We start from the raw sequence: 26,006 nt of genomic DNA on the forward strand, positions 1-26,006 counted from the left end.
TTGTAGTGGCATCTGCTGCCCCAATCTGTGGGACGAGGGCAGGCACTTGTGTGTGTGTCATCTCCACATTTCTTACTGTGAATAATTATGTGTTTTATGTATAATAATTTAGTAAAATGGTATAAAATACAATCCATATTTGCATCAGCATTTATTGAAACATTTGCTAATAGCTAGGAATGCTCCTGGGACAGCACATTCTGAGTGACTTTTTTCTTTATCCTGCTATTTGATCAGAGGTCAATTCTCAGAGTTCCTTAAAACGGTGTCACTTTGATGATGGCACCTTCCTCATTTGTATGCCTTGAACCTTTCCACCTAGAACACACACAACAAATACCATCAACATGTAAACGAACCTGAAAGGACACAGAGAATAAAGGCATATCCTGAATTCATAAGAACAACCTCATCCTTCACCCATCATCTTTTGTAAAGTCTAAGATTCCTACCAAAGGATTTAAGTAAATCTAGGGAAATAAAAACCAACTCCTCCCTAGTAACCTCTAAGAGTCAGCTTTGATACAAACTACCTTGGTGGTCATAGCATTCTCCAAGGGGTTTGAAGGAAAAAGAGCACAGGAAATATACCAACATTTAAAAATCCTGCTCATTCTTTTTTGTTTAATCTCATTATTGACCTTGTCATTCTTTCTGTTGTGAACTTTTCATACTTAATGAAACCAAGATGATCTGAGTCTCACAGCAAAAATTCACTGTCACCTGTGTCTGGTTCTATTTTCTCTAAGTTATTCAGTGATCATGGCAGACCCCTAAGCCTCCAGAAACTGTCAGTTTCAAACAGCTTGACAGCACTCACTGGGCTGACAGATGATTCTGATTCTTAAGGATGGAATGCCATTTGTATTTGTGCATACTTGTGAAATAAAGGCAAGAACATCTGTTTCATGGTTTAATGGGTAAGCTCAGTGCATTGAGTATTTTGTGCAAAAGAAGCAGGTCCTGAATTCAAATTCTAGGGACTTGTGTAAAAAGCTGGGCATGGACACAAATGCTTCTAATTGTAGTATTTTGGTACTCATTGGTCTCCATCCCAGCTCCTGGTTCATTGATGGAATCCTCAGAATGGGAAAAGTATGAGTCGAGCATCTAATGCCCTTCTCTGGCCTCTGTATACATATATACATTACACATGCACCACATTAACACATATGCTTTATGTGTTTTACATAAAGGCATAGTGGGCAGAAGACATCAATTTGCCTATTCATCAATAAATCTCCTAGTACATCCTAGTAGAGTTAGCCTTTGTGTCTAGAGAATCCAAGCCCATTTACATTTACCTTATGAAGGGATACAGGATAGACTCTTATGCCAAACTCAGTGACCACATGGGAAAAAGCCTAAATATCTGATTCATTGGAAGAGAGATGGTCTGAATGCTATTTTGCTTTCCACATCATAGACCATTGACATACAAGTCCCCTTAAGTGGGAGGTAGAGGTGTTACTCACTCATTTTCCACATCTTGAATGGAGTCAGGCAGAGGCTTATTCTTGGTCTCAGGAAGGAGAAGAGGAACAAAGCCAGCAAGGATGGAGATGACTCCATAGATGATCCAGGGTAAAGAGGCAGAATACATCATGAGGGTCATTAAAACGGGAGCCACGACTGCCCCCACATTACTAACAGTACCAATGACTCCTAATGCTGTTGCCCTGGAAAATAAAACATAATTCAGAAAAAAATCTAGCAAACTGGAACTCAATGTATTTGTGATTACATTAACCATGATTCAATGTGCAGAATAATTTAACTTAAGATTTTTGTTACTTGCTTTGGAATTTTCTGTTTATTTGATAATAATTTTGTCAAGGTCAAAGTATAAAGTCATTTATAACATGCTCAGAAAGATAAATACCACATGTGTTCTCTTACATGCAGATCTTACATTTTAGCTTTTATGGAAGTGTGTGTGTTTGTGTGTGTGCGTGTGATATGGGTATAGGGTGTGAAACTAGGAATGTCAACAGGAAGGAGGCAGAAAAAAAATCACTAAAAGAGAAGAGATTAGGTGTTTCTGTAGGACCAGAGAGGAGCAGGTGTCCAGGTTTCCAGTATTCAGGAAGTCTGAGCTCTGGGTAACCAACCTTAAGTTTCTGAGAGATAATAGATCACCAGGTGATCAGACCTCCAGCTACAACAGGACCAGAGAGCACAAGGCACTCAGGCTTCCCCTTATTGCAGGGTCACAGGGGAACCTGCATCCTGGTCTCCAGCCCAGTGCTCTCAGAGTTCAGTGCAGAGTTGTCTCCAGTGTTCCCAGCATCCCTTGAGAAACTGGAGCTTTGGTTTTAGTCATCTCTGAGGTCATTACTAGTGCAGAGTTCTGAAGTTTCCAGTGTTAAAGGTCACTCAGGACCAAGAGTCTGTAGTCCTATAGTTTACTTTGTCCTGTGGTGTCAACCACATCCCTCTGATAGCAGACAGATTTCACTTCTTAAGTTTGGTATCTTGCCTCCAGCAGGTTCATAGAATCTAAAAGGCCAAGATTTGATTCCAGCTGGTCACTTTGGTGCTTAGTGTCTAGCCCCACCCTTTGTCCTCGGGCACACAACCATGACAACTTCATCAACTCATTCAATATCATCATGTTTCATCAGTCCTCATAGGTGAATGCCATGTAGACATCCTTCCTAGAAAAAGCACTAGAACAGTATATCCCAATAGGATCTGGGACATGTCCAACAGGCCAAGCCCAAGAATTCATGGTATAGAAGAAGAAAAAGAAAAGGGAAATGGAATAGACAGACCATTATGTAAATTATAGCAGAAACTCCCCAATGTACAGAAGGCAGACATCCAAATTCAAGATGTGTATAGAACTCCGAACAGACAAACTAAGAGAAGAAATGCTCCATGATATATTACAGTCAGAATGTCAAAATACAAGTAAAGAAGGAATCCTGAAAGTAGCCAGAGAAAGGCCTCCACTCACACACAAAGGCCCCAGTGCTGAATTATCCCAGACTTGTTGCCAGCAACCATACAAGTCAGAAGAGCATCAAATGAAATATTCCAAGCTTTGAAAATAAGCAAGTGTGAGCCAAAAACACTACAGCCAGTAAATTTGTCTTTCAAAACTAATGGAGAAATGAGGGCATTTCAAGACAAATACAAATTAAAGTGATTCCTGACAACCAGGTGAGCAATTCAGAAAGTTCTTAGTTAATGATTTGCAAGGAGGAAGATGAGAGGCAGCTTTCTTCAAATGAATACATGCATGCAGACATTTAATCAAAAGCACAGATGAATAAAGTACACTTGGGAAAGAAACAACTATGTCCACCATCGCAACCCAGCAAACCCTCAAAATCAGTATTGGAGGAAGAAAATAAATATCACCTGTTGGGAACCAGGCCTGTCCAAGCCTTTCTTAACTGCCTTGATGAAAGAACAAAGGGAATGCTAGTTCTATGTCCTTGTCTAGGGGCAGACTTGGCAGGGTCCTGTCTGAAGCTGGGTCTTATTAGACCCAAGGCTTCTTTGTAATTGGTCTGTGACATATCTTGTGATCTCTTTTCACAACATTGCTTGATTAGGTTCTTGTTAACTTTATCCCATCATGTGTTGAGCTTTCTGATGACTCTGTCCCATTTCCCCCTGCAAACAGTATTTTGGATGCTGTACCTTTTCATTCAATTTGCTGTCATGAGTCATCAGCTAATGTAGACCTTCCCAGGTTTCTGTCTTCATTATACTCTCACCCATTGTCCTCCCCTCTTGACACCTCTACATCTGGGACCTGTGGTGGTATTGTGTTCCCCAAAATATTGTGTGCCTTAATAAACTTATCTGGGGTCAGAGAACAGAAAAGCCACTAGTTAGGCAGTGATAGCACACGCCTTTAATCCTAGCATTCCAGAGGCAGAAATCCATGAGTTCAAGGATGCAGACAGGCATGGTGACTCATCACGCCTTTAATCCCAGAAAGCAAGCCTTTAATCCAGGGAGTGGTGGTAGAAAGCATAAAAGTTTATAAGGCTTGAGGACCAGAAACTAGAAGCATTTTGCCTGGTTAAGCATTTTGGCTGGTTAAGCATTCAGGCTTCTAGCAGCAGTTCAGCTGAGAGCCATTGGGATGAGGACAAAGAAGCTTTCAGTCTGAGGAGATAAGACCAGCTGAGGATCCCGCAAGGTGAGATAGCCGTGGCTTGTTTTGTCTCTGATCTACCAGCATTGACCCCAATAATTGGCCTCGGGTTTGATTTTATTAATAAGACTCTCTAAGATTCATGCTACAGGGACCCTTATTCCTTCAGGTTCCAGTCAATCAATAATGCAGAAATCCAGACTATCACCTAACAAATTGTTAGGAAATATCAACTATTTCTATAATAAACTTAAGTTTAATTAGCTTGAACTCACCACTAAAAAGACACAGAACAATTCAGAGAATTAAAAAAGCAAGAACCAATTGTATGTTGTGTCCAAGAAACATCTCATCCAGCAAAATACTAAAAATCTTACTGTCAAATGATGGAAAACAAACTGCCAAACAATTGTAAACCAGCAGGTGTAGCTATCATGCAAACCAAATTTCAAATCAAAGCTACTTAGAAGAGATAGAAATGGACACTATGTATTAATAAGACAAACAAGTAAACAAAATAATATACAATTGTAAACTTTTATGCACCAAATATTGGAGCCTCTAATTCCATAAAATGAACATTAAAAAGACATAAAATATCTATAGGTTCTGATGTTATAGTAGTGAGTGATTTTAATACTCTATTCTCAAATTTAGTTAGGTCTTCCAAAGTATAAATAGAGACTTTAGTGCTAATGTATACTATGGATGAACTTAACATATATATATATATATATATATATATATATATATATATATATATAGAATATTCCATGCAACATTTAGGACATATGCATTTTTTTAGCAGTAAATGGAACCTTCTCCAAAACTGGTCATGTCATAGGATAGAAGCCAAATCTAAGAAGTGAAAAATTGAGTCAATTCCTTGTCTCCTATCAGACCATAATGCAATAAAACCAGAAATCAACCATAAGAGAACTTACAGAAACCACAAAACATACTTGGACTCTAAATAATGCTACGTGCCCCAGGAAATTGTAATGGAATTCAGCTACTATGACAAAAGCTACTACTTGAAAGTTCAAGGACTTTTCTGAAGGTCAAGCCATGGCTTAAGAAGTCTTGGTGATATTTTAACTTTTGTGTATATTTTCCTTGTTCCTTCAATGATTTTCTTGTAATGCTATGTGTGCTTCCAAGAACTCCTAACAGTGTATTTATCTAAAATACCTATAAATCATCTAAGGCCAAAGGCTCTCTTGAATTAAGGTAACACCCTTGTGGAAATGACGCCTGTTTCTTAGGTCAGGCGGATAGCTTCATTTCTTGTGCAATTTTAGCTGAGACCTTCCTTTCTTATACAGCCTTTCTAACATTATAGACTCCTAACATTTTAACCTAATCACTTCTAGGGTGTATTTTGAGCACATAAATTGCCTTTTTTCTGATATACTAACCAATCATTAGCTCTCGGTTGACCTCCTCCTTTACCAGATGGTCACTGCCTGGGGGAAAACTCTTATCTGCCTTTATGACCATGCAAGAAATCAAGCCTGGTGACCTTGCTCTGCCAGAGGATTGCCATTGCTTGGATTTATAACTAAATAATTCAGAGATGAGGGCATGGAGAGGTATAAGGAGACTTAGAGGAAGATTTTGGGAGAGATCTTGAGGATGAGATGGAGAAGAGAAAAGAAAATGGAAGAACTAGATGGGTAAGAACTGGAGAGGAATGAACTAGATGGGAAAGAACTAGATTGAAGGGCTAGAAGAGAGTACTAGAGGAACAAGATGGAAGATGAGAAAGAGCCAGATGGGGAAGAACAAGATGAGGAAGAACAAGATGAAAAAGAAAAGACCTTGGTTCCCTTCTTCCATTTAGTAGACTGTCCTTCATTCCTTTAGCTGGGCGGTGGTGGTGGTGCACACCTTTAATCCCAGCACTCGGGAGGCAGAGGCAGGTGGATCTCTATGAGTTTGAGGCCAGCCTGGGCTACCAAGTGAGTTCCAGGAAAGGCCAAAAGCTACACAAAGAAACCCTGTCTCAAAAACAAAACAAAACAAAACAAAACAAAAAACAAAAACAAAAAAAACCAACCAAAAAAAAAAAAAAAAAAGGAGATGGGAGAGGAGCTAAGATGGAAAGAAACTAGATGGATGAACTTAGATGGGCAGAACTAATATGAGAGAATTAAGATAGAATTTAGAGGAGACAGCAGATAAATATAAAAAGAAATCAGGCAAGAAAGGAACTAGTCATGAGAGCAGAATAGAAGCTGTGTAGAGAGAGAACTGACACAGAGTAATAAAGTGTAAGGAGTTTTGCACACATAGATTCATTTCTTATCATCAAAGATTAATTATCAGCTGGTTGTAGATTCTTCCCAGACTCTGGAAGGGGACTGTTGATGGGCACGACCCCCATAGTCCATGAGAAAACAACACGTTTTGAATGAACAGTTGGTCACCCAAGAAATCAGAGAGGAAATAAAAAAGTTCCTAGAGACAAGTGAAAATGATAACACATCCTATCAGAACATCTGGGATTCTGCCAAGGCAGTCCCAAGAGGATAGTTTATAGCAACAAACTTTCATATGAAAATTTGAGACATATCAATTAAATATTCAATCATGTACCTCATAGGTCTTCAAAACAACAAGCAGCCAATTCTAAACACACTAGATGGCAAGACATAATAAAGAGTAAGGAATAAATTAATGCAATTGAGATTAGAAGAACAATTTACAAAGCCAAACAAACAAAGAGTTTGTTCTTTCAAAAGTTAATAAGATTGACAAACCCCTAGCGAATCTGACAAAAACAAAGGGGGAGACGCTGAAAATTAGTAAGATCAGAGCTCAGAAGGGTGTCATTGCAACTGATTCCAGTGAAAGACAGAACATCATTAGAACTGATTGCAAAAACTTATTCTCTGAAAAATTGGACAATCCATAAGAGGTAAAGGAACTTCTAAATGAATATCACCTACCAAACTTAAGCCCCTGAGACATGAAAACTTAAACAGATCCATCACAGGCAATGAGATTGGAGCTGTTATTAAAAGTCTTCCCTCAAAGTAAAGCCTAGAACCAGATGGATTCACTGCTGAATTCCATTAAACTTTCAAGGAAGACACCAGACCTACCCTTCTTAATTTGTTCCATAAAATAGAAAATGAAGGAGTATTATCAAATCCATTTAATAAATCCAGTAATATCCTGATACCACAACCATGTAAAACACCACAAAAGAAAAGAAAAAATAAGAAAACTGGAGACCAATTTCTTTGATTAACGTATGAAAAATCTTAACAAAATACTTGCAAACTGAATTCAGGAATACATGAAGAAGATTGTTTATTGTGACCAAGTGGATTTCATCCCAGGAAGGCAAGGTTGGTTCAAAATATTTAAGTCAAAAACATATCAGAGATCCATGGCTAGGCCCCGGGTGAAGCTCTGGGAATCCAATTATCGAGAAAGAGGAGGGTTTATATGAGCGAGAATTGTTGAGACCAAGGTTGGATAAAGCACAGGGACAAATAGCCAAATGAATGGAAACACATGAACTATGAACCAATGGCTGAGGGGTCCCCAACTGGATCAGGTCCTCTTAATGTGTGAGACAGTTGATTGGCTTGATCTGTTTGGGAGGCATCCAGGTAGTGGGACCGGGTCCTGTGCTCATTGCATGAGTTAGCTGTTTGAAACCTGGGGCCTATGTAGGGTTGCTTGGCTCGGCCTGGGAGGAGGGGACTGGACTTGCCTGGACTGAGTCTACCAGGTTGATCTCAGTCCTCAGGGGAGGCTTTGCCCTGGAGGAGGTGGGAATGGGGGTGGGCTGGGGGGAAGGTGAGGGTGGCAGGAGGAGGGAGAACAAGGGAATCCGTGGCTGATATGTAGAACTGAATTGTATTGCAAAATAAAAAAGAAAAAAGAAATGAAAGGAAAATAACCAAACAAACATAATACACCATATAAACCAACTGAAGGACAGAAATCACATAGTTATTTCAGTTGATGCTGAAAAGTCACTTCACAAGTTCACTATGGTTCAATGATAAAAGTTCTGGAAACTTTAGGAATATGTGGAACATACCTCAAAATAATAAGGGCTACATACAATAATTACAAGGAGAAAAACTGAGAGCAATACTTCTAAAATCAAGAATGATACAAGAATGTACATACTGTTCTCTTTTATATAGTACTTGAAGTTTTAGCTATAGCAACTAGGACAAGAGAAACACATAAAACAGATAATAACATCAGTAAAGGAAGAAGTCAAATTGTCCCTATTCACATATGATATGATTCTTTACTTAATAGATTGTGGATGCCCACAGAGGCTTCCTAGTAAGACCTTACTCAAGGTCAGAGAATCTGAGCTTGCTTTACGTAATAAGGCTGCTTAATTAAATGATTTGTCCACAGGCATGATTACCAGGTGTTCTGAAGGGTCTGCACTTGGCTGTACGTTGTAGTTAGATCTTGAAAGGGGAGGTCTTTTGCCTTGCTCCTTGGCATTGTATAAAAAGCCCTTTGAAATAAACTCCAAGTGACTGGGTATTGACCCCCAGCCTTCCCGAAGCTGTCCTGTGTCTCTGTATTTCTTATCATCTCTTATCTTCTATCTAATACTTCCTCATTCTCCTCTCCTTCCCCCAAGAGCCTTTTGACAGGTCAGCACTGGATTCTGACAGACCCTGACAAAAGATCTTAAAAGACTCTACCAGAAAACTATTTGACCTACTAAGTACTTACAGTGATGTCGCAGAACAGAAATCATTATAAAAAGTCAGTAGCCTTCATTTATACTATCAGTCTACTCTCAGTGAAAGAAACTAGGAAATATATCCCATTCAAAATAATTCCCCAAAAAAGGATTTAGGAATATATCTAACCAAAGAGGTGAAAGACCTCTACAATGAAAATTAAAGGTATGAAGGAAATAAAAGAAGGTAGGTGATTGGAAGTCATTCTACATTCCTGAGTTAACAGAATTAATATTGTGGAAATGGCTATACTACTAAAATTAATTTACAGAATAAATGTAATACCTATCAAAATTCAAGTGTTATATTTTCCATGTTTAGAAAAAAAAACTATACAAGAATTCATATGGATCCACAAGAGGCTGTGAACAGTGAAAGGAATCCTGAGAGTAAGAACAATGCTGGGGGTGTTCTAATACTCAGTCTCAAATTACAGTATAGAGCTATAGTGAAAAAGACTGCCTGGGACTCACATAAAAGCAGACACAGAAGACCAGTGGAAAAGAATAGAGGATATGGAAATAAAATGACAAAAGTATGCAAAAACAAAGTGAGTTTTGACAAGGAAGGAAGAAATTAACACTGGAAAAAGGATAACCTGTTCAACCAATGGTGCTGGCCAAGTATCAGCAGAAGAATAACACTTGATTCTTTCACTTTGTGCAAAAATCATTTCAAAATTGAATAAACACCTCTAACTTTAAACCTAAAATCTGAAATGTCTAGAACAAACATAAGGGAGACCATTTAAGATACTGAGGCAAGCCAACTTTCCAAACACCAATAGAACACCAATGGCACAGAAATCGAATCCTGTTACCAACAGATGAGACTAAGTGAAAATAAAATTTCTTCACAGCAAAAGAAATGATTAGCAGAGTAAAGAGACAGCCTGCAGCTTTGAAGAAAAGCTTTACCAGCTACACTTCAGAAAACGATGAAATATCCAGAATTTATAAAGTGCAGAAATTAAACATCAAATAAATAAAACTGGGCAAATATACTGAATAGATAGCTTTTAAAAAGAAAGAAAGAAACATAAATGGCCAAGAGTATTTTAAAAGATGTTCATTATCCCTAGTAGTATAGGAAAGACAACTTTAAACTACTTTGAGATATCACCTCACCTTGATCAGAATAACTGTCATCAAGAAATCTGACAACAAATACTTGAGAAAATGTGCTGAGAAAGCACCACTAATTCACTGTTGGTATGGTGCAAATTAATACAACCATTGAGGAAATTAGTTTGGAGATTTCTCAAAAAGTTAAGACTATAACTACCAAAGGACCCCAGTAATTGCACTTTTGGACATAAACTCTTAGACCTCCAGATTCTGTTACAGAAATATCTGCACCCTCATGTATATTGCTGACATATTTATGATAGGAAAGAACTGGGATGAAAGTAGTTGTTGTGGAACAGTTGAATGGTTAATGAAAATGTGCTGTATAAATACATATAAAAGTGGAATACTACTCTGCTCTCCAGAAAAATGAAATTACAACATTTGTAGGAAAATGGATAGACTTAGATGTATGAAATCACACAGCTCAGAAAGAAAAGTACGTTTGTGGTTGATATATTGTGCACCCCAATAAACTTATCTGGGGTCAGAGAACAGAACAGCCACTAGACAGATATAGAAGCCAGGCATGGTGGCACACACCTTTAATCCCAGGACTTGAGATCTCATGTCTTGCTTGGGAAAGACACATGCCTTTAATCCCAGGAAGTAATGGCAGGAAGCAGAAAGGTATCTAAGGTGTGAGGACCAGGAACTAGAGTCTTTTTAAGCTTTTAGCAACTGTTCAGCTGAGATCCATTTGTATGAGGACTGAGAGGCTCTGAGGAAACAGCATCAGCTGAGAAGTTGGCATTGATCTGAAATGACGAGGACAAGGGGTTCTACTGGCAGGAAGAATGGCTTGCAGAAGAGGGAACAAAGGGATGAAAAAGTATTTGAAAATGTGATGACCAGATTCATTGCTCACACCCACTTTAAGGCATGTACATGAGCACATGCAGGGGTGCTCGAGTACATGTGTACATGTGTGAGCATGCACCCCCCCCACAGGAACACAAAGATGCAACGGTAGATGTGGCACCAGCTGAGAAGGAGGAATTCAGCATGAATGGCATGCAGGTCAGTGTGATAGAGGGTGAATTCAACCACAGTACGGTCTGTATCTGCATGAAACTGCTAAAACAAAATAAATGTCATAAAAACCTAATTATAAATGAAAGGGACAGAGGTCTTATTTCTCATAACACTTATGTTTTGGGTAGCTCCAAATATCCCCATGAGATCTTTATTAGTTGATACAGCTGGATGACATCTGAACTAATTTATCTTGCAAAAAGCAAACTTCTTAGAAACTTTGGTCATTCCTGTAATCACTACTATTGATTGCTGTTGATAACTACCCAGGTGTTTACACCAAGTCATGTACCTGATCACTGTGGGGAGTAGCTCATTCGAATGTAGAATATTACTGCTACTAATCACAACATAATTTGCTTCTGCCAGTGTTATCAAAACTGCACGCAGGGTCTGCATTTCTGTGGAGAGGAAAATCAGGGACAGTGGTCATTCTGAGGTGAAGGAATTCACTTTCCACTTCTAAGTGGGGAATACAGAGTGGAGAAACTGCAAGAGGAAAAGTCCTCAGTGGGTAATAATTTAAGGAAGGTGACCCAGCTGCATGTACTGGTTGATGGAGAATCAACACTGTGGTTCACTGTATTCCTACACCTGGATTCTCTGACACATTTCAGAAGTAGAGAGCTTCTGAATTAAGGAGATACTCATCGACTTTCCTGTTTTCTACCCAGCATCTCACTGTCCTTCCAACAGAATATAGGGCTGTCATGGGGAAATTACAGAGGACTGTGTAGGCATTTGAATATTCAGGAGTATGCCATGGATAAGAATGATGGAGGATGAACCTGACCATAGTACATTCTATCTACACCTGCATGAATGTCAGAAACCAAAGGAAATGTTATAAAAACATAATAAAAATTAGAAGAATAGAAGTTGTATATCTCATGGCACTTGCATTTTGGTTGACTCCAAATATGCACATGAGATATTTATTCATTTTCTATTTCAATATGGTAGAAGAGTGTCATGGAAGGAGAGATGTGGGCAAGCTGGGAATCAGTTCGATTTGAAATGGTGTTTCAAGATTCAAGAATAAGGGAGTTGCTGCTGACATTCAAGAGTTGTGCAGAGTTTTAAAACATACCACAGTCCCGAGCTTCAGCAAAACTTCAGGACTGCTTGGGAACTGTGCTCCTTGCCCACGTCCACATAACACCAACAGGTTCAGCCTGGCAGTCCTGCTGCCTAGACCACTCTTATTTCCTTGCAATTGGTTTGTACTTCAACACAAGCAATGCTTAGTATCTTGATACAAATCTCCAAATTAGGTTTGTACTTGCAGTGTCCTGAGAGTCATGACTACATTCATACAGTTTGGGAAACACCTTGTCACTGAAGTTGAAGCAACAAGATTCAGTGGGACAGAGGATGTGACAGTACATTTAGATCATTTTGGATCAGAATTATAAGAGCTGAAACCTACATGACTGCTATGAAAATGTCATTGAGAATGAATGAGGGAGGGGCAGATCCTTCCGAGGGATTGGAGAGAGGGCAATAAAGCAGAAAATGATGTAATTACATTTTAATCAAAAATATACTTGAACAATGCATAAATGATTTATTACTGACCTGTAGAAACTTGGGAATAAATGGCTCCAATGTCCCAGATACTTCTTGAATGTATTAGACTTTTTATAATTAAACCACTTACTGATTTTGGCTTTTCTCTCAATGTCTGAATGGAGGAAAGTTCCTAAATGTCTGCTTTCAGAAAAATCTCTGGATGTATTTTTTTTTCTGATAAGTAGGACCTGAAAAACACTGATGAAAGGGACTATATATTTTCCCCCTCTCACTATAAGCTCTATATTCACCTTCAGGAACAAACACTATAGCCAGGATGGTGATTCCAAACAGGGAACTGAGAAAGAGTTGACTTATTCTGCGGCCAATGTGGTTCAGTAAAAACATTGCAGCAACACAGGCTGGGATGGACATTGCAGCAGAGAGACATTGCATTAGGAAGACATTACTTTTCAGGTGTTGGAGATGGATGCTGAAGCCAAATATAGGAATTGCTATTGTAAATCTGTAAGAAACAAAGAGGAGAGTCACATCATACTACTTAGAGTTGACGTCCAAAGCCAAGAATATGATCATCCCAAGAAGATAATGTTAGTTTTTAAAGTATGATGGCCTATCTGTATTTTGACCTATTTGTATTTACTTGAGCAAAGATGTAATAATCATCATACAATCATTGTATCCTGACAGGACATATTATTGTTGGAATTTTAAGGAGAGGCAGAGTATTTGTGAAATGCATGATAGATCCAATCAGCTTTTAAGAGTTTTTTTTCTCTAACTTGATCTTAGCGAAGATTATAAAGTTTTTTTAAATTTTAATAATATTTTCTTAATTCTTTGACAAATGTATACAATGTATTTTGATGATGTTCTTCCCTAATTCTTCCTCACAATTTCTCCCTAGCCCACTTGCACATCCTGACCACTCCCAGCTTCATGGCTTCTTTTCATTAAAATAGGTATATTTTAATATAACATATTCTGATTAAATCCCCCCCAAACTCTTCCCAGTTCTTCTTCACTTTCCCTTCCATGTGGGTCCACATCCTTTCTGTCTCTTTTTAGAAAGCACACAGGCATCTAAGGAATCATAGTAAACTAAGGTGAGATAAAACAAAAACAGGTCTGAATGGGAAAATGGAACAGATAGAACAAAAGAGAAAAAGAGTAAAGCATAAGAAACACATATAGATACAGAGATACACATGTTCACACACAGAGGATTTTATACAAACACAGGAAGCCATAGTGTATACAGAAATGATCTGTAAGATTAGAAAAATGACCTGACACAACAATGTGAAACAAAAAACCCTCCAAAGATACCATTGTGGTTTTTTTGTGCTGGCCATGTACTGTTGGGAACAGGGCCTACCCTTAAGAGTGGTTTGTTTCCCTAGTGAGACTCCATTGGAGAAAACTAATTTTTCATTTGCAAGTGGACTGGGTCCTTAACAGGGCTTTTCCCAAGTGAGGATATTATCACTTTACATTTGTATATATTATTGAAATGTATATACATATGTAATTTACATTAGACATTTTATTTCCTTTGAAATGGAGAATAACAAATGGCAAATGCAGAGAAGTCTGGAACATAATTGAAGATTCATCATGAGTGTGCATTGACAACCTTGCCAGGGTGCTGTAAAAAAACATACCCCTCACTCTATAATTAGTTCTGTGCTTCTATATTCCAAACCTCCAGAATACCACCACATACAGAAATCCCTCATTTTTATCTTCAACTCTGTTATTGGGAAAATTCATCTCTCTACTGTTTTAAGAGTCACTCTATGAAGCGTACCTCGAAAGGCACAGGAGAAACATACGCTTTCGCAAGTTGGGGGTGCGGAATAAGTCACGTAGAGAAGGTTTTGTTTGTGTTGCCTCCAGCTCTCCCCTCATGGTGGTTCTCACAACCTTCAGGAAGAGCATCAAGAACTGTTTAGTTTTCACAACATGATGACCATTTTGGAGCATATTGGGCACTCACAGAATACCAGGTCAGAATCTACTAGATATTGTTGTTTTTACTCTTTTCTTGGGAGGCCCGCCACCCAGCTCCCAAATAAACTCCACACGGAGGCCTATTCTTAATTATCAATGCCTGGCCTTAGCTTGGCTTCATTTCTGGCCAGCTTTCTAAACTTAAAATAACCCGACTACCTATTACCTCTGGGCCTTTCTTTTTCTCTAACTTCTGTAAATGTTACTCTAACTCCGTTGCTTGCTGTGGAGCTTGGTGTCTGGCCCTTGGAGTCCTCCTCCTCTGACTGCTCGATCTTCCATCTCTTCTTCCAGTTTTCTTTTTCTATATATACTCTCTGCTTACCAGCCCCATCTATCCTTTCTCTTGCATTGCTACTGGCCAGTTTTTTTTTAGTAAACCATCAGGTGTTTTACACGGGCATGTTAACACAGCTTCATAGAGTGAAACAAATGCAACATAAACAGAAGTAACACACCTTAAAATATTCTATTACAACTACTTCTGTCTATTGAAAAACACAGACATCAAGAGACTTATGGCAAGCATAATAAAAATGTTAAGAAGTGAGAGCCAAGGAGTTAAAGGAACTTTTGTTATATCTAGAGAGGACCTTTTAAACAGTAGTTGTCTACAGAATGTTGACAGCAAGTAAAGAGTTATTTATATTCTGGTCCAAATCTACATTCATATCATAAAGATTGAATGATATAGCAACTTAGTATGGTTCTCTGATTTGTGCATTCATGTGTTTGTGCACATGTCTGCCGGTTTTCTTTGCTTTATTTCTTTTTGTCTCATTCTTCTTTAATGAGCATCCCATGTTTAGTCATTCCCATCACTGATGGAAAAAAAACACAGAAAAATGAAATTCCTTTCAAGGTCTTTATGTCCATTTTGAAGTTCTGATATTTCCTTGAAGAATACATAGTGTGATATTGAGATGCTGGGTCTCTGGCTGGTTGTGTGTTCAGAGGCTGAGGAGCTCTCAGGAGGTAAATCGTAACCTCATGGGGGGGCCTTTGAAGGTGGTAGCTGCCTTTGGTTAGGCACCACCATGATGTGATGAGCATTTGCCACGAAGTCCTGTCTCAGTATTGCCATGCCTGTTCACTACGATTAACTGAATGTTGTGAGCCGTGAGCCCAGACCCTTTTTATTCCATTTTGTTGTTTCTGTTTATAGGCTTGGTCACATTGATCTTGGTCATAGCCAAGCAAATGTTGCCAACAAAATAATTTGGTGCCATATGTGCAGTTGTTATTCTTAATAGCCGAGGAGCCCCCAACTGGATCAGGCCCTCTGGATAAGTGAGACACCTGATTAGCTTGAACTATTTGGGAGGCCCTCAGGCAGTGGGACCAGGACCTGTCCTGAGTGCATGAGCTGGCTGTTTGGAACCTGGGGCCTATGCAGGGACACTTTACTCAGCCTGGGTGAAGGGAGGAGGGGACTGGACCTGCCTCAATTGAATCAACCAGGCTGAGCTGAATCCCCAGGGGAGTCCTTGCCCTGGAGGGGATGGGAATGGGGGTGGGCTGGGGGGAAGGTGGGGGCGGGGGGCGGGAGGAGGGAGGTTAGGGGAATCCATGGCTGATATGTAAAATTAAGTTAAATTATAAAATAAAATTTTAAAAAATCTGGCCATGGTGTAAACCATGTGTTGTGGTTTGGTGGTGGATTTTGGGAGAGTTTTCAGAGGCAGGGTAGAGAGAATGTTTCTTTGGAAATTCACTATACTGAAATGCTGATACAAATCTTAACAGTGAAGGCCTTCTCCTTGAGATTTCAGATGGGAAAGGGCACATCATTGAGAATTTGGGAGGAGGACATTCATCTTTCCCTTTTGAGGAACAACAAAAACGACAACACATTCTGGCAGTATTCTGACCATGTTCTGAAAGTGTAAGTGAGGCCGAAGTCAAAGCAGTGCACTAATTTATTTACAGAGGAAATTCAAGACTGCACAGCATTTGGTTGTGACATGGTGAAGAAGAGGGGGTCATGAGTGCCAATGCTGAGCTAGGTTTCTGTTCATATACTCAGAGATGCAAGTTCAGGGCTGGTCTTCTGTCCTTTAGAGTGGATGTTCCCTCCTCAGTTAACATAATCAGGATAATCCCACAGAGGCATGGCCAGAGGTGAACTAAACTAAGTCATCCCTCACAGATGTGCCTGGAGGTTTTCTTCTAGATGATCTTGTTGAGCTGACAATCACAATTAAGCATCACAGCTCTACTTTTTGTCAACTTCACATCAGAACACATCACCTTTGAGCCATAACTTTCTAACTCTTATCTCCATGTTCTGATAGGAATTAGTCTATGGAGAAATAAAATCATTTAAAAGTCCAAAGTCCAAGGTTCATCTGAGACTCAAGGGAGTCTCTTTTTTTCTCAGTGCCCTGTGAAATACTTTTTTATTTTGAAAATCAATAAAATATGTCAACAATGCTTTTCCCTTCATAATTCAAACTTTTACATAATAAACTAGATAATTTACTTTTAATATTCAAGGGAACAGAATAAATGTTCCTATTTCAAAAGAGAAGTGTGGGGATATAAGAACAAATGACTGTACCTATGCAGGACTGAACCTCAGAAATGAAAACATTTAATACTGAAGGTCCATGTCTGGCATCTGGGGCTCATAATGGAATCTTCTAAGCACTAAAAAATTAAGTAGTCTTTAAATATCTTTGTTCATGGCCATAGGTTAGACCTCCTGTCAGCCTTAATAAAGATTTTGTACTTAGTGAGTAGAAGTCATTGAAGACTCACAATTGTCAAAGTAAGTGACTATTCAGTGTTTATCTCTAAGGAAATGTCTCTATCACCCCCTTCCAGTTACAGAAACACCATGGAAAAGGGGGAGAAAAGGTCTAGAAGAAGTGGTGGAAAATGTGTGGTTCCATCTTATAGACATGCACTGAACTATGAACTTTCATCAGCTGTGGTTACCTGCATAAGACTTGCCAAAGTTATTCCAGTCAATATACCGTCTGTGGCGGTAGATGGTATATATTTGGTAAAATGGCAGGAGAGAGGCCTTGGTGGGTTTAGCCAATGTGCTCCATGGCAGGTGAAGGAGAAACACCATGCAGATATGGCCGGCAGCAGCCAAGGGGGCATTGCAGAAAGTCACTCACACCATGCAGACACAGCACCAACATGGAATGTTTTATTGGGGGAAAGGGAGAAGGGAATGGAGGGAAAGAGAAGAAAAGAGAGAGAGACTAAAAGAGAGGGTAGAGAAAGAGAGTGAGAGGGAGGGATGGAGAGAGAAGAGAGGATCAAGAGACAGAGACAGACACAAAGAGAGAGATAGAAGTGTGTGTGTGTGTGCCTTTTCTGACTGGAGAAAGGAAGGGAGAGAGAGAGAGAAGGTGGAGGGGTTTTCTCTTAAAGAGGACTTTACATAAGATGATGTTGTCAGGATGCTGGGTGGGCCCCAAGGGGCATATCTGAATGCTAACATTATTGAGTGAAGAGCTCATGAGTCCCATCTCCATTTCACAACCTGTATGTAGTTAGTCATTGTTAGTGCATAGGGGCTCATAAAGTCACACTCCCTCCTGAGGATATATTGGCAGCTAATGGTTGCTGAGAGATAAATAGACATTTCTTCAGTCATGTACCCACATCTAAGTTGCCCATGTTCCTGTAGTAAATCCTCAACATATTTCTTTAAGTGACCTAAACTAGACAAATTAGATCACAAAAAAGAAGATACAAAAAGATTGATAGGATATTAGAAGGTAGAAATAGGACTAGTTAGAAGTATGTGAGAATCATTAGGTTTGGTAAAAATGAGGGAGAATAAGTAAATCAAGGCATTATATGCATGTATAAAATTTCAGACTTAATGCATTATGTATAACTTATATATCCTAATAAAAAGTTTAAAAGTGAAAGAAATCATCAAAGAAGGATTTTCTTTTTTTTCTTTTACAAAGTCCTCTTTGAATGAAAGAACTGTATTCAATGATTTAATAATGGCACATTGTTTCCTGGACACTAACTCATACACATATCAAGCTTGTGTTTCCTTTATACCATAACAAGCTTGCATTATGCTCACCTCCATGGTTAGGGCATCTCCAGAATTCTTCACTCCATTCTTGCATGCAACTTTTCTAAGTTCCTGTAAGCCCTTCTGGGGTTTGTTGTTCACAATCAGCCACCTAGCTGACTCTGACAGCCACCTACTCAACAAGATATTGTTCATAAATTCTCAAGAACTCATTTGCTGTACTAAATTTATTCTTGAATAGTTGTGTTAAAATCGAATACCTATCAGTTATTCAGTTATAACAAAATGTATAATCTTATATCATGGGGTACATTGCCTAGGAAAACAGGAAATGATTCAGCCATGCAGTGCATCTGCACTCCTAGAATGAAGACCTTGAGTCACATTGATCTGTCCCCTTCACTTGGAAACAGGTTTTAATGGAGGTCATAGAACTAGAATGTGAAGGATGTTTCTCCAGATAATTTCCAAATTTTTGTTAGGCTGTCGGGAATATTTATTCATCATATGTCTGTCCCCTAAATTAAGAACCCAAGAATAATTTCCCCTAATTATATCACCCAGAGAAGCAATGATACAATGAAACATTGTCTTCCAGACACAACAGGACTGACACATATATGAGCTCACACAGACAGTGACAAATGCATTTCTTATGTCCCAATTTAATGGACATGGTCATCTCAGGAGTGCAAAACATAGAGGAGGGAAGAAAGCTCATACCTTGTGGGTATAAGGAAGAAAAATATTGGCACAGACATTACCAGCTGGAGGTGGTGCCAGTTTCGAAATGCAAATGCCAGGCCTGTCATTACTATTTTTCCAAAACTGGAAGCACACATTGTCAATGTTGTCACCAAGGCTTTGAATTTAGGGCTTGTCCATTCTATCACTGAAAGGAAAGAAAAATGAATCTTGATTTCTACTAATGGTGGGAAGGACATCCACATCAAACAAAAGCTTGAACAATGTCCATCCAAAGCTTTGACTTACTGAGCAAAACACTATTCACGTATATGGATATGAAACAAACCCCTGTCAGGAAGTGAAGTAAGCAGTAGATGAAGAAGGTGGGAGCCAAAGCTGCACAGGTCCCAGCGATGGCCATTGCAAGTAAAGCACATGTGAAGACTAATCTCCTCCCAAACCTGAGGAAAAGACAAAGACTCCTTCAGCGAAATAATGCAGTTGTTAAAAAGAAGAGACAGGAAGCATTTTGTGTAATCCTTGTGGTTAACTTTTCTCTAAACAATGTTTTTCTTTGTCTCTTAATCTTTTTTGACCTCTTCCATGTTTAACAGGATGTTAGTTCTGTGTCAACACAACACACAGACTTTTAAACACCAACTCAAATGTGTGTTTGTGTTTCGTGTTCTCTAGGGTCAAAGTTACACCCAGAGGAACATAATCTGCAACAACTGTTTTCTAGAGTGAATGAGTTATAGATGATGAAAATACTCATATGTAGAGAGAACTGCAAAGCACAGACACTCACCTGTCTGATAAATGGCCACCTAGGAAACTTCCTACCAAAATTCCAATCATGAGTACCAATTTAGCCACTGAACCCAGTACCTGAGATCCACACACCAGGTCCCACTGGAAGAGAAGGAAATCAGCATGACAGCCTGCCATTGTAATTTGTTCAAAATTATTCAACATGAGCTTCCCATTCCACTGAACCCATCTTCCTCTCTAGCTTCCCTTTTCATTATTACATGATTTCAACTATCCAGTTATATATATATATATATATATATATATATATATATATATATATATAAAATCTGTTCCCAGTAGTCTTTCTGTAATTGTATAGGTTATAGCAGTAACTTGTAACCTGTGCTAAGAAGTTCTCAAATGTGGCCTGTGGTTGATATATTGTGCACACTATCTGGGGGTCTGAGACAGAATAGCCATAATATGAAACATAGGTTTAGGCAGTGGTGGCACTTGCCTTTAATCCTAGCATTCCAGAAGCAGAGTTCCAAATGGATCTCTGTGAGTTCAAAGCCACACTGGAAACAGCCAGGCATGGTGACACACGCCTTTAATCCCAGGAAGTGATGGCAGGAAGCAGAAAGGTATATAAGGCATGAGGACCAGGAAATAGAGCCTTTTTAGCTTTTAGCTTTTAGCAGAAGTTCATGTGAGATCTATTTGGATGAGGACTCAGAGGCTTTCAGTCTGAGCAAACAAAATCAGCTGAGGAATTGGCAAGGTGAGGTTGGATATGGCTTGTGCTGTTTCTCTGATCTTTTAGTGTTCACCCTTATATTTGGCTCCATGTTCTTTATGTAATAAGACCTCTTAGAAATTTGTCTACAGTGATTCTGAATGCAATGATTAATGAACCTTAATTTTTTTTCTTACCAGATCCTATTCTTCAGTGCACAGCCTCTTCCATGACTCCTCTCAGAGTACAGCACAGCTAGAGCCTGATCATTGTTTTTGTTTTACTTATTTACTTGTCAACTTTTGGCAATACAGAGGATGGAGCTCAGGGTCATTGAATGGGTGCAGTGTCCTAGCAATTACCCACATTCTGGTCTATAAGAAAATGTGAACTACTGGGATTTTTTTGCAGTGGTCAGTACTGAATGTTGATCCTCACAAGTGCTTCAGATGCATTCTGTCATGGACCTTCATATTTAGCCACAACTGTGGCTTTGTACAACCTCCTATATGTTTTAAATTTAAATCAAATCTGAATAGTGCTTGCTTGTCACAACACTTGGGCACTTAAACTAATTAGACACACAATAATTATGTCTTTTACATATATTTTCTGATTATTATTTAATTTATTCTTTGAAATTTCATGCATGTATACAAAGCTCTATGATAATATCCAAACTTTATTGATTTTTTTATAAAGCTTAGAAAAATTTATTAAAACAGATTATAGAGATATTCAGACCCAGAAAAAGGAATTTAAAGGAGAACCAATCTCAACATTTTATTATAACATTACGGAGAAACAGCCTAATTCTTTCAAACAGCCAATCTTAATTCATTCAGTAACCTTACAGGAACTGCCAAGTGTGCATGAGCTGATCAGACTCATGTGCAAATGTTAGATTTGAGGAGATTCAAAGAAGCAATAGTCTCATATGGTATACATTCACATATCTGAAGCAGATGTTAAACTCATGGACAACTTGTAATAGAATTATCCCTTAAGACTGGAAAGATTTGGTTACAGCTGTCTTAGAAACTGGTCCCAGTTACAATGGAGGACCTGGTGGAAGGATGAAGCTAAGACCATTGAGCAATGAAGTAATGCTAGAGTATGGAAATTTCCTAAGATCAACTTCTCGGGTAGGGCAATTATGCTGATATACAAAGACAATCTTTATATGATAACCACATACTACCTTTATGCTGCGTGGTAGCCTTGAATGCTTATATCCAACCTTTATATCCCCTACAACTACCTCCAAAATTTCTGAAAACATTCCTTTCCAAACTTCATGTCCTTTATCTTTTTTTCTATAGTTTACTATTTGCTTAATGTTGCCTGTATGTGCACTGGAGCATAGGTAACCTAGTACTGGCCATCCCCCTAAAGCAGGGTAATAGTCCTTCCCCTAGCAACCATTAACTCCTAATAGATCTTCAGCTAGGAGTGGGGCCTTCTGAGTTCTGTTCCAATCTATGCTGGCATTTTGATTGGCTAGACCTTGTGCTGGTCTTGTGCAAGTAACCACTATTTCTGTGAGTTCATGTATAAGGATGTTTCTTCATCTTAAAAATTTTAAACTGAAATATAATCACATTACTTCCATTCTTCTCATTCTTCCCTCCAACACCTCCCTCCAGCATCTCTCTGAAGGGTGTCTGTAAAAGTTTATGGAAATTCCCTGTTGAGTAAGCTAATTTCAAAATATAATTTAAAATGAGGAATTTGAAAGGAAGTACAATACTTGGTTGGACAATGATGCTCGAAAAAGACCTGTGATGTTAAGCAGTAGTCCCAGTGCCAGGCATACGGAATAATGTTATACTTCTTACTGGTCAGAGAGGTCCCACAGTTCTCCAAAACTACACAGGTTGTTACTATTGCTCATGGTTACCTACAGTAACTAAATGGTAAGACCCTATTTCTGAAGACAATATACACACTTTTTTTTTTTTTGCATGACTTGGAGAACACTGTCAAACCAAACTGGACACTTTCTCCTTGTTGGCTGCCTTTCATAGTTGCAGATGTTGCTATGTAGACTGTAGGTAGAAAAGGGATTTCAATGGCCTTATCTAGTACTTTACCCTACACACTGCAATACCAACCTACATGACAGCGTGGTCTTTGGTGCAATAGTGACATAACTGTTATACGAAACAACCATTTCTGATTGGATTTGACCTTCTACAGAGGAAGAAAGTCATGCCTTAAAATGTAAAGTCACTTAGAATCCCATGACATAGAAGGAGATCAGTCCTGAGGAAGAAGCTACTGTTGTTATTTTGCTAAATGGTCCTGTTGTCTAATTTCCTTCCAAGTATTACTTCTTAACATGAGCTCATTACTTGAACAAAAGGATCAGAAACATACATCTTTATTTATGTTTGAGTCATTAAAATTATTGAATAAGACTCTTGCATTTAACCAGGCAGTAAGTAAGCTCCAATAACATACACTATTTGTGCTATTGCTGAACTGTAGTAATGAATTCACTGAGGGGGTGATATTATTGAAGACACTTACCTCAGTCACAGTGGTGGAGAGGAAGGTGCTTTGGTCATATACCCAGCCATCCACACAGGGCTCTGTGTCTGGCTCTGTCACATTGGAGAAGGTGCCATTCAGATGAAGCAGATGCCACTGTGGTTGGACAAAGCGACGGCACTTGTCTGGTCTCAGGTTGGAGTCCAGTGGGATGGAGATCCTCAGGAGGTCATCTTGGCTCAGGGTTCCACTGTCGCTGTCAGAGACAGTGTCATTGTCAAGGATGTGGACCCAGCAGCGATGACCAGGGATGGCTGCAGTAAAGTTCTCCAAAAATATATGAGGAGACACTATGACATTGCAAATCAGAAGGAAAGCCATCTGAAGGATCTGGTATCTCCCCATGCTTCCAACTTGATTCAAGAGATCCTGAAAGGCCATTGAGGCTGAATGACTGTCTCCAATGGGAAGCAGAAATGCTTACACCCAGGGCAGTATAAATATTGAAATAAAGTTCTGTTTCACAGAAACACACTACATAGGGTTGTTTTGAGCTTTTCTTAATGCATCCATCTTCAAGTCACACCAGTCATAGAACTGTGATTTGTTGTGTTGTTGGAATCAGAGAGGGACCTGTTTTCTACCAAGTAACCGAAAAATTCTGCTAATATTTTTTTTCCTGTAATCCAGTCTGTTAAACATTTACTTTATTAGAAACTTTGAGCACCAACCCCCATGGTGAACTCTGGAAAATGACCTATAACTCCTTGAAAATAAACCAGAGTTTCTTTCTTGGGGTTCTGTTTTCTAGGTAGTCTCCTTGGAGTTGAGAGTAGCAGTCTAGTCATCTTTGTTTTATATCTAGTATCCTCCTATGAGTGAGTACATCCATGTTTGTCTTTCTGAGTCTGGGTTACCTCACTCAGGATGATTTTTTCTAGATCCATCCATTTGCCTGCAAACCTCATGATATCATTGTTTTTCTCTGCTGAGTAGTATTCCATTGTGTATATGTACCACATTTTATTTATCTATTCTTCAGTTGAAGGGCATGTAGGTTGTTTCCAGGTTCTGGCTATTACAAACAATGCTGCTATGAACATAGCTGAGCATGTACCCTTGTGGTATGATTGAGCATTCCTTGGGTATATGCCCAAGAGTGGTATAGGTGGATCTTGGGGGAGATGGATTACCAATTTTCTAAGAAAGCATCATATTGATTTCCAAAGTGGTTGTACAAGCTTGCATTCCCACCAAGGATTGTCCAATGACAGAGAAATGGATGAGATCTACATGAACAACCTGAGTGGGGGTAATGAAGGGCAAGGGTCGAGGAAAGAGAGTTTAGGGGAGTGGGAGATCCCAGCTGGATCAAGAACAGAGAGGGAGAACAAGGAATAAGAGACCATGATAGATGAAGACCACATGAGACTAGGAAGAAGCAAAGTGCTAGAGAGGTCCCCAGAAATCCACAACGATACCTCCACAATAGACTACTGGCAATGGTCAAGAAACAGCCCGAACTGACCTACTCTGGTGATAGAATGGCCAAACACCCTAACTGTCATGCTAGAAACCTCATCCAATGACTGAGGGAACCAGATGCAGAGATCCATGGCCAGGCCCCAGGAGTCCAATTGGTGAGAAAGAGGAGGGTTTGTATGAGCGAGAATTGTTGAGACCAAGGTTGGAAAAAGCACAAGGACAAATAGCCAAAGGAATGGAAACACATAAACTATGAACCAATAGCTGAGGAGCCCCTAACTGGATCAGGCCCTCTGGATAAGTGAGACAGTTGATTAGCTTGAACTTTCTGGGAGGCATCCAGGCAGTGGGACTGGGACCTGTCCTCAGTGCTGGCTGTTTGGAACCTGGGGCTTATACAGGGACACTTGGCTCAGCCAGCGTGGAGGGGACTGGACCTGGCTGGACTGAATCTACCAAGTTGAACTCAATCCTCAGGGGAGTCTTTGCCCTGGAGGAGATGGGAATGGGGTGTGGGCTTTGGGGAACGTGGGGGAGGGGAGAACAAGGGAATTCATGGACGATATGTAAAATTAAAAAAAAAAGAAAATAAACCAGAGTTAATCTGTTCCATGGCATGAAGCCATTGGTAGATCATACAAATTTCCAGGAACTCTAATGAAGCATTTTTCATTTTCTGTTCCTTGGGAGTAATTTGCTTCATCTTGAATCTGTTTAACACGGTTAATGAAAAGAATCTGGAAGTTAATGCAAAAGAATTATGGTACAATTCTCCACCTTTGCTGTCTGACATGATTTAGATCAATTCATTCCCATTGTATACATATTCATAGTTGTGAGAGGCTGGACAAAGACAGGGCCTTAAAGTGCTCCAGTGCAAAGCTCACATAGAAGTTTGATGATTCAGATAGTAAATGTGAGGATCACTTGTGTTCTAATACCAGAAATGCAGCAAGCGAAAGATAAGTGTTGGAGATCTTACAGTTCTCTGAATACTAGGGAGGCACACAATGATGTATATGCTGCTATTTTAAATTAATCTCTATGTGTATAATATACACACTTACCTACCTAGGCATACATATATACACATGTGAATGAAATTTCCTGGAAAGAAGCTGTTACTATAAAGGGTATTCTATGATTAGAACTTCAATGGTGTGGAGAGGGTGGAATGTTGCAGGTGCAGAGCTGAATTACTCTGGGCCATCTCTCACCCTCCTAATAACAATTTATTGTCCTCACTATTTTTAAGCAAATGACATTATGACTATTAGGCAAA

General features: G+C 39.2%; 1 protein-coding gene across 1 annotated transcript; it reads right to left on the reverse strand.

Annotated features, from left to right (window-relative positions):
* Positions 1–257: 257 nt before the first annotated feature.
* On the reverse strand, positions 258–23,680 carry LOC131897649 (solute carrier family 22 member 19-like). Its single transcript, XM_059248604.1, has 10 exons — positions 23,279–23,680; positions 20,066–20,169; positions 19,564–19,718; positions 19,294–19,462; positions 18,619–18,742; positions 14,356–14,471; positions 12,836–13,050; positions 11,305–11,413; positions 1,476–1,679; positions 258–318 (listed from the first exon to the last, which is right to left on the reverse strand). The coding sequence occupies exons 1-10, from the start codon at positions 23,678–23,680 to the stop codon at positions 258–260; spliced, it is 1,659 nt and encodes a 552-aa protein (XP_059104587.1).
* Between the last annotated feature and the right edge of the window lie 2,326 nt (positions 23,681–26,006).

The sequence above is a fragment of the Peromyscus eremicus genome, chromosome 1 (assembly GCF_949786415.1).
Source record: "Peromyscus eremicus chromosome 1, PerEre_H2_v1, whole genome shotgun sequence".
Classification (NCBI taxonomy): domain Eukaryota; kingdom Metazoa; phylum Chordata; class Mammalia; order Rodentia; family Cricetidae; genus Peromyscus; species Peromyscus eremicus.

What these genes read in the sequence shown, in the direction of transcription:
- LOC131897649 (XM_059248604.1), bottom strand. Translation starts at nt 23,680, where the DNA reads ATGGCCTTTCAGGATCTCTTGAATCAAGTTGGAAGCATGGGGAGATAC. An exon ending in TTCTTCCTTATACCCACAAG is followed by an intron (nt 18,743 to 19,293) that starts GTATGAGCTTTC and finishes CTTGTTGAGTAG; the next exon opens with GTGGCTGTCAGAGTCAGCTA. An exon ending in TTTCTCCTGTGCCTTTCGAG is followed by an intron (nt 13,051 to 14,355) that starts GTACGCTTCATA and finishes TGTTTCTTACAG; the next exon opens with ATTTACAATAGCAATTCCTA.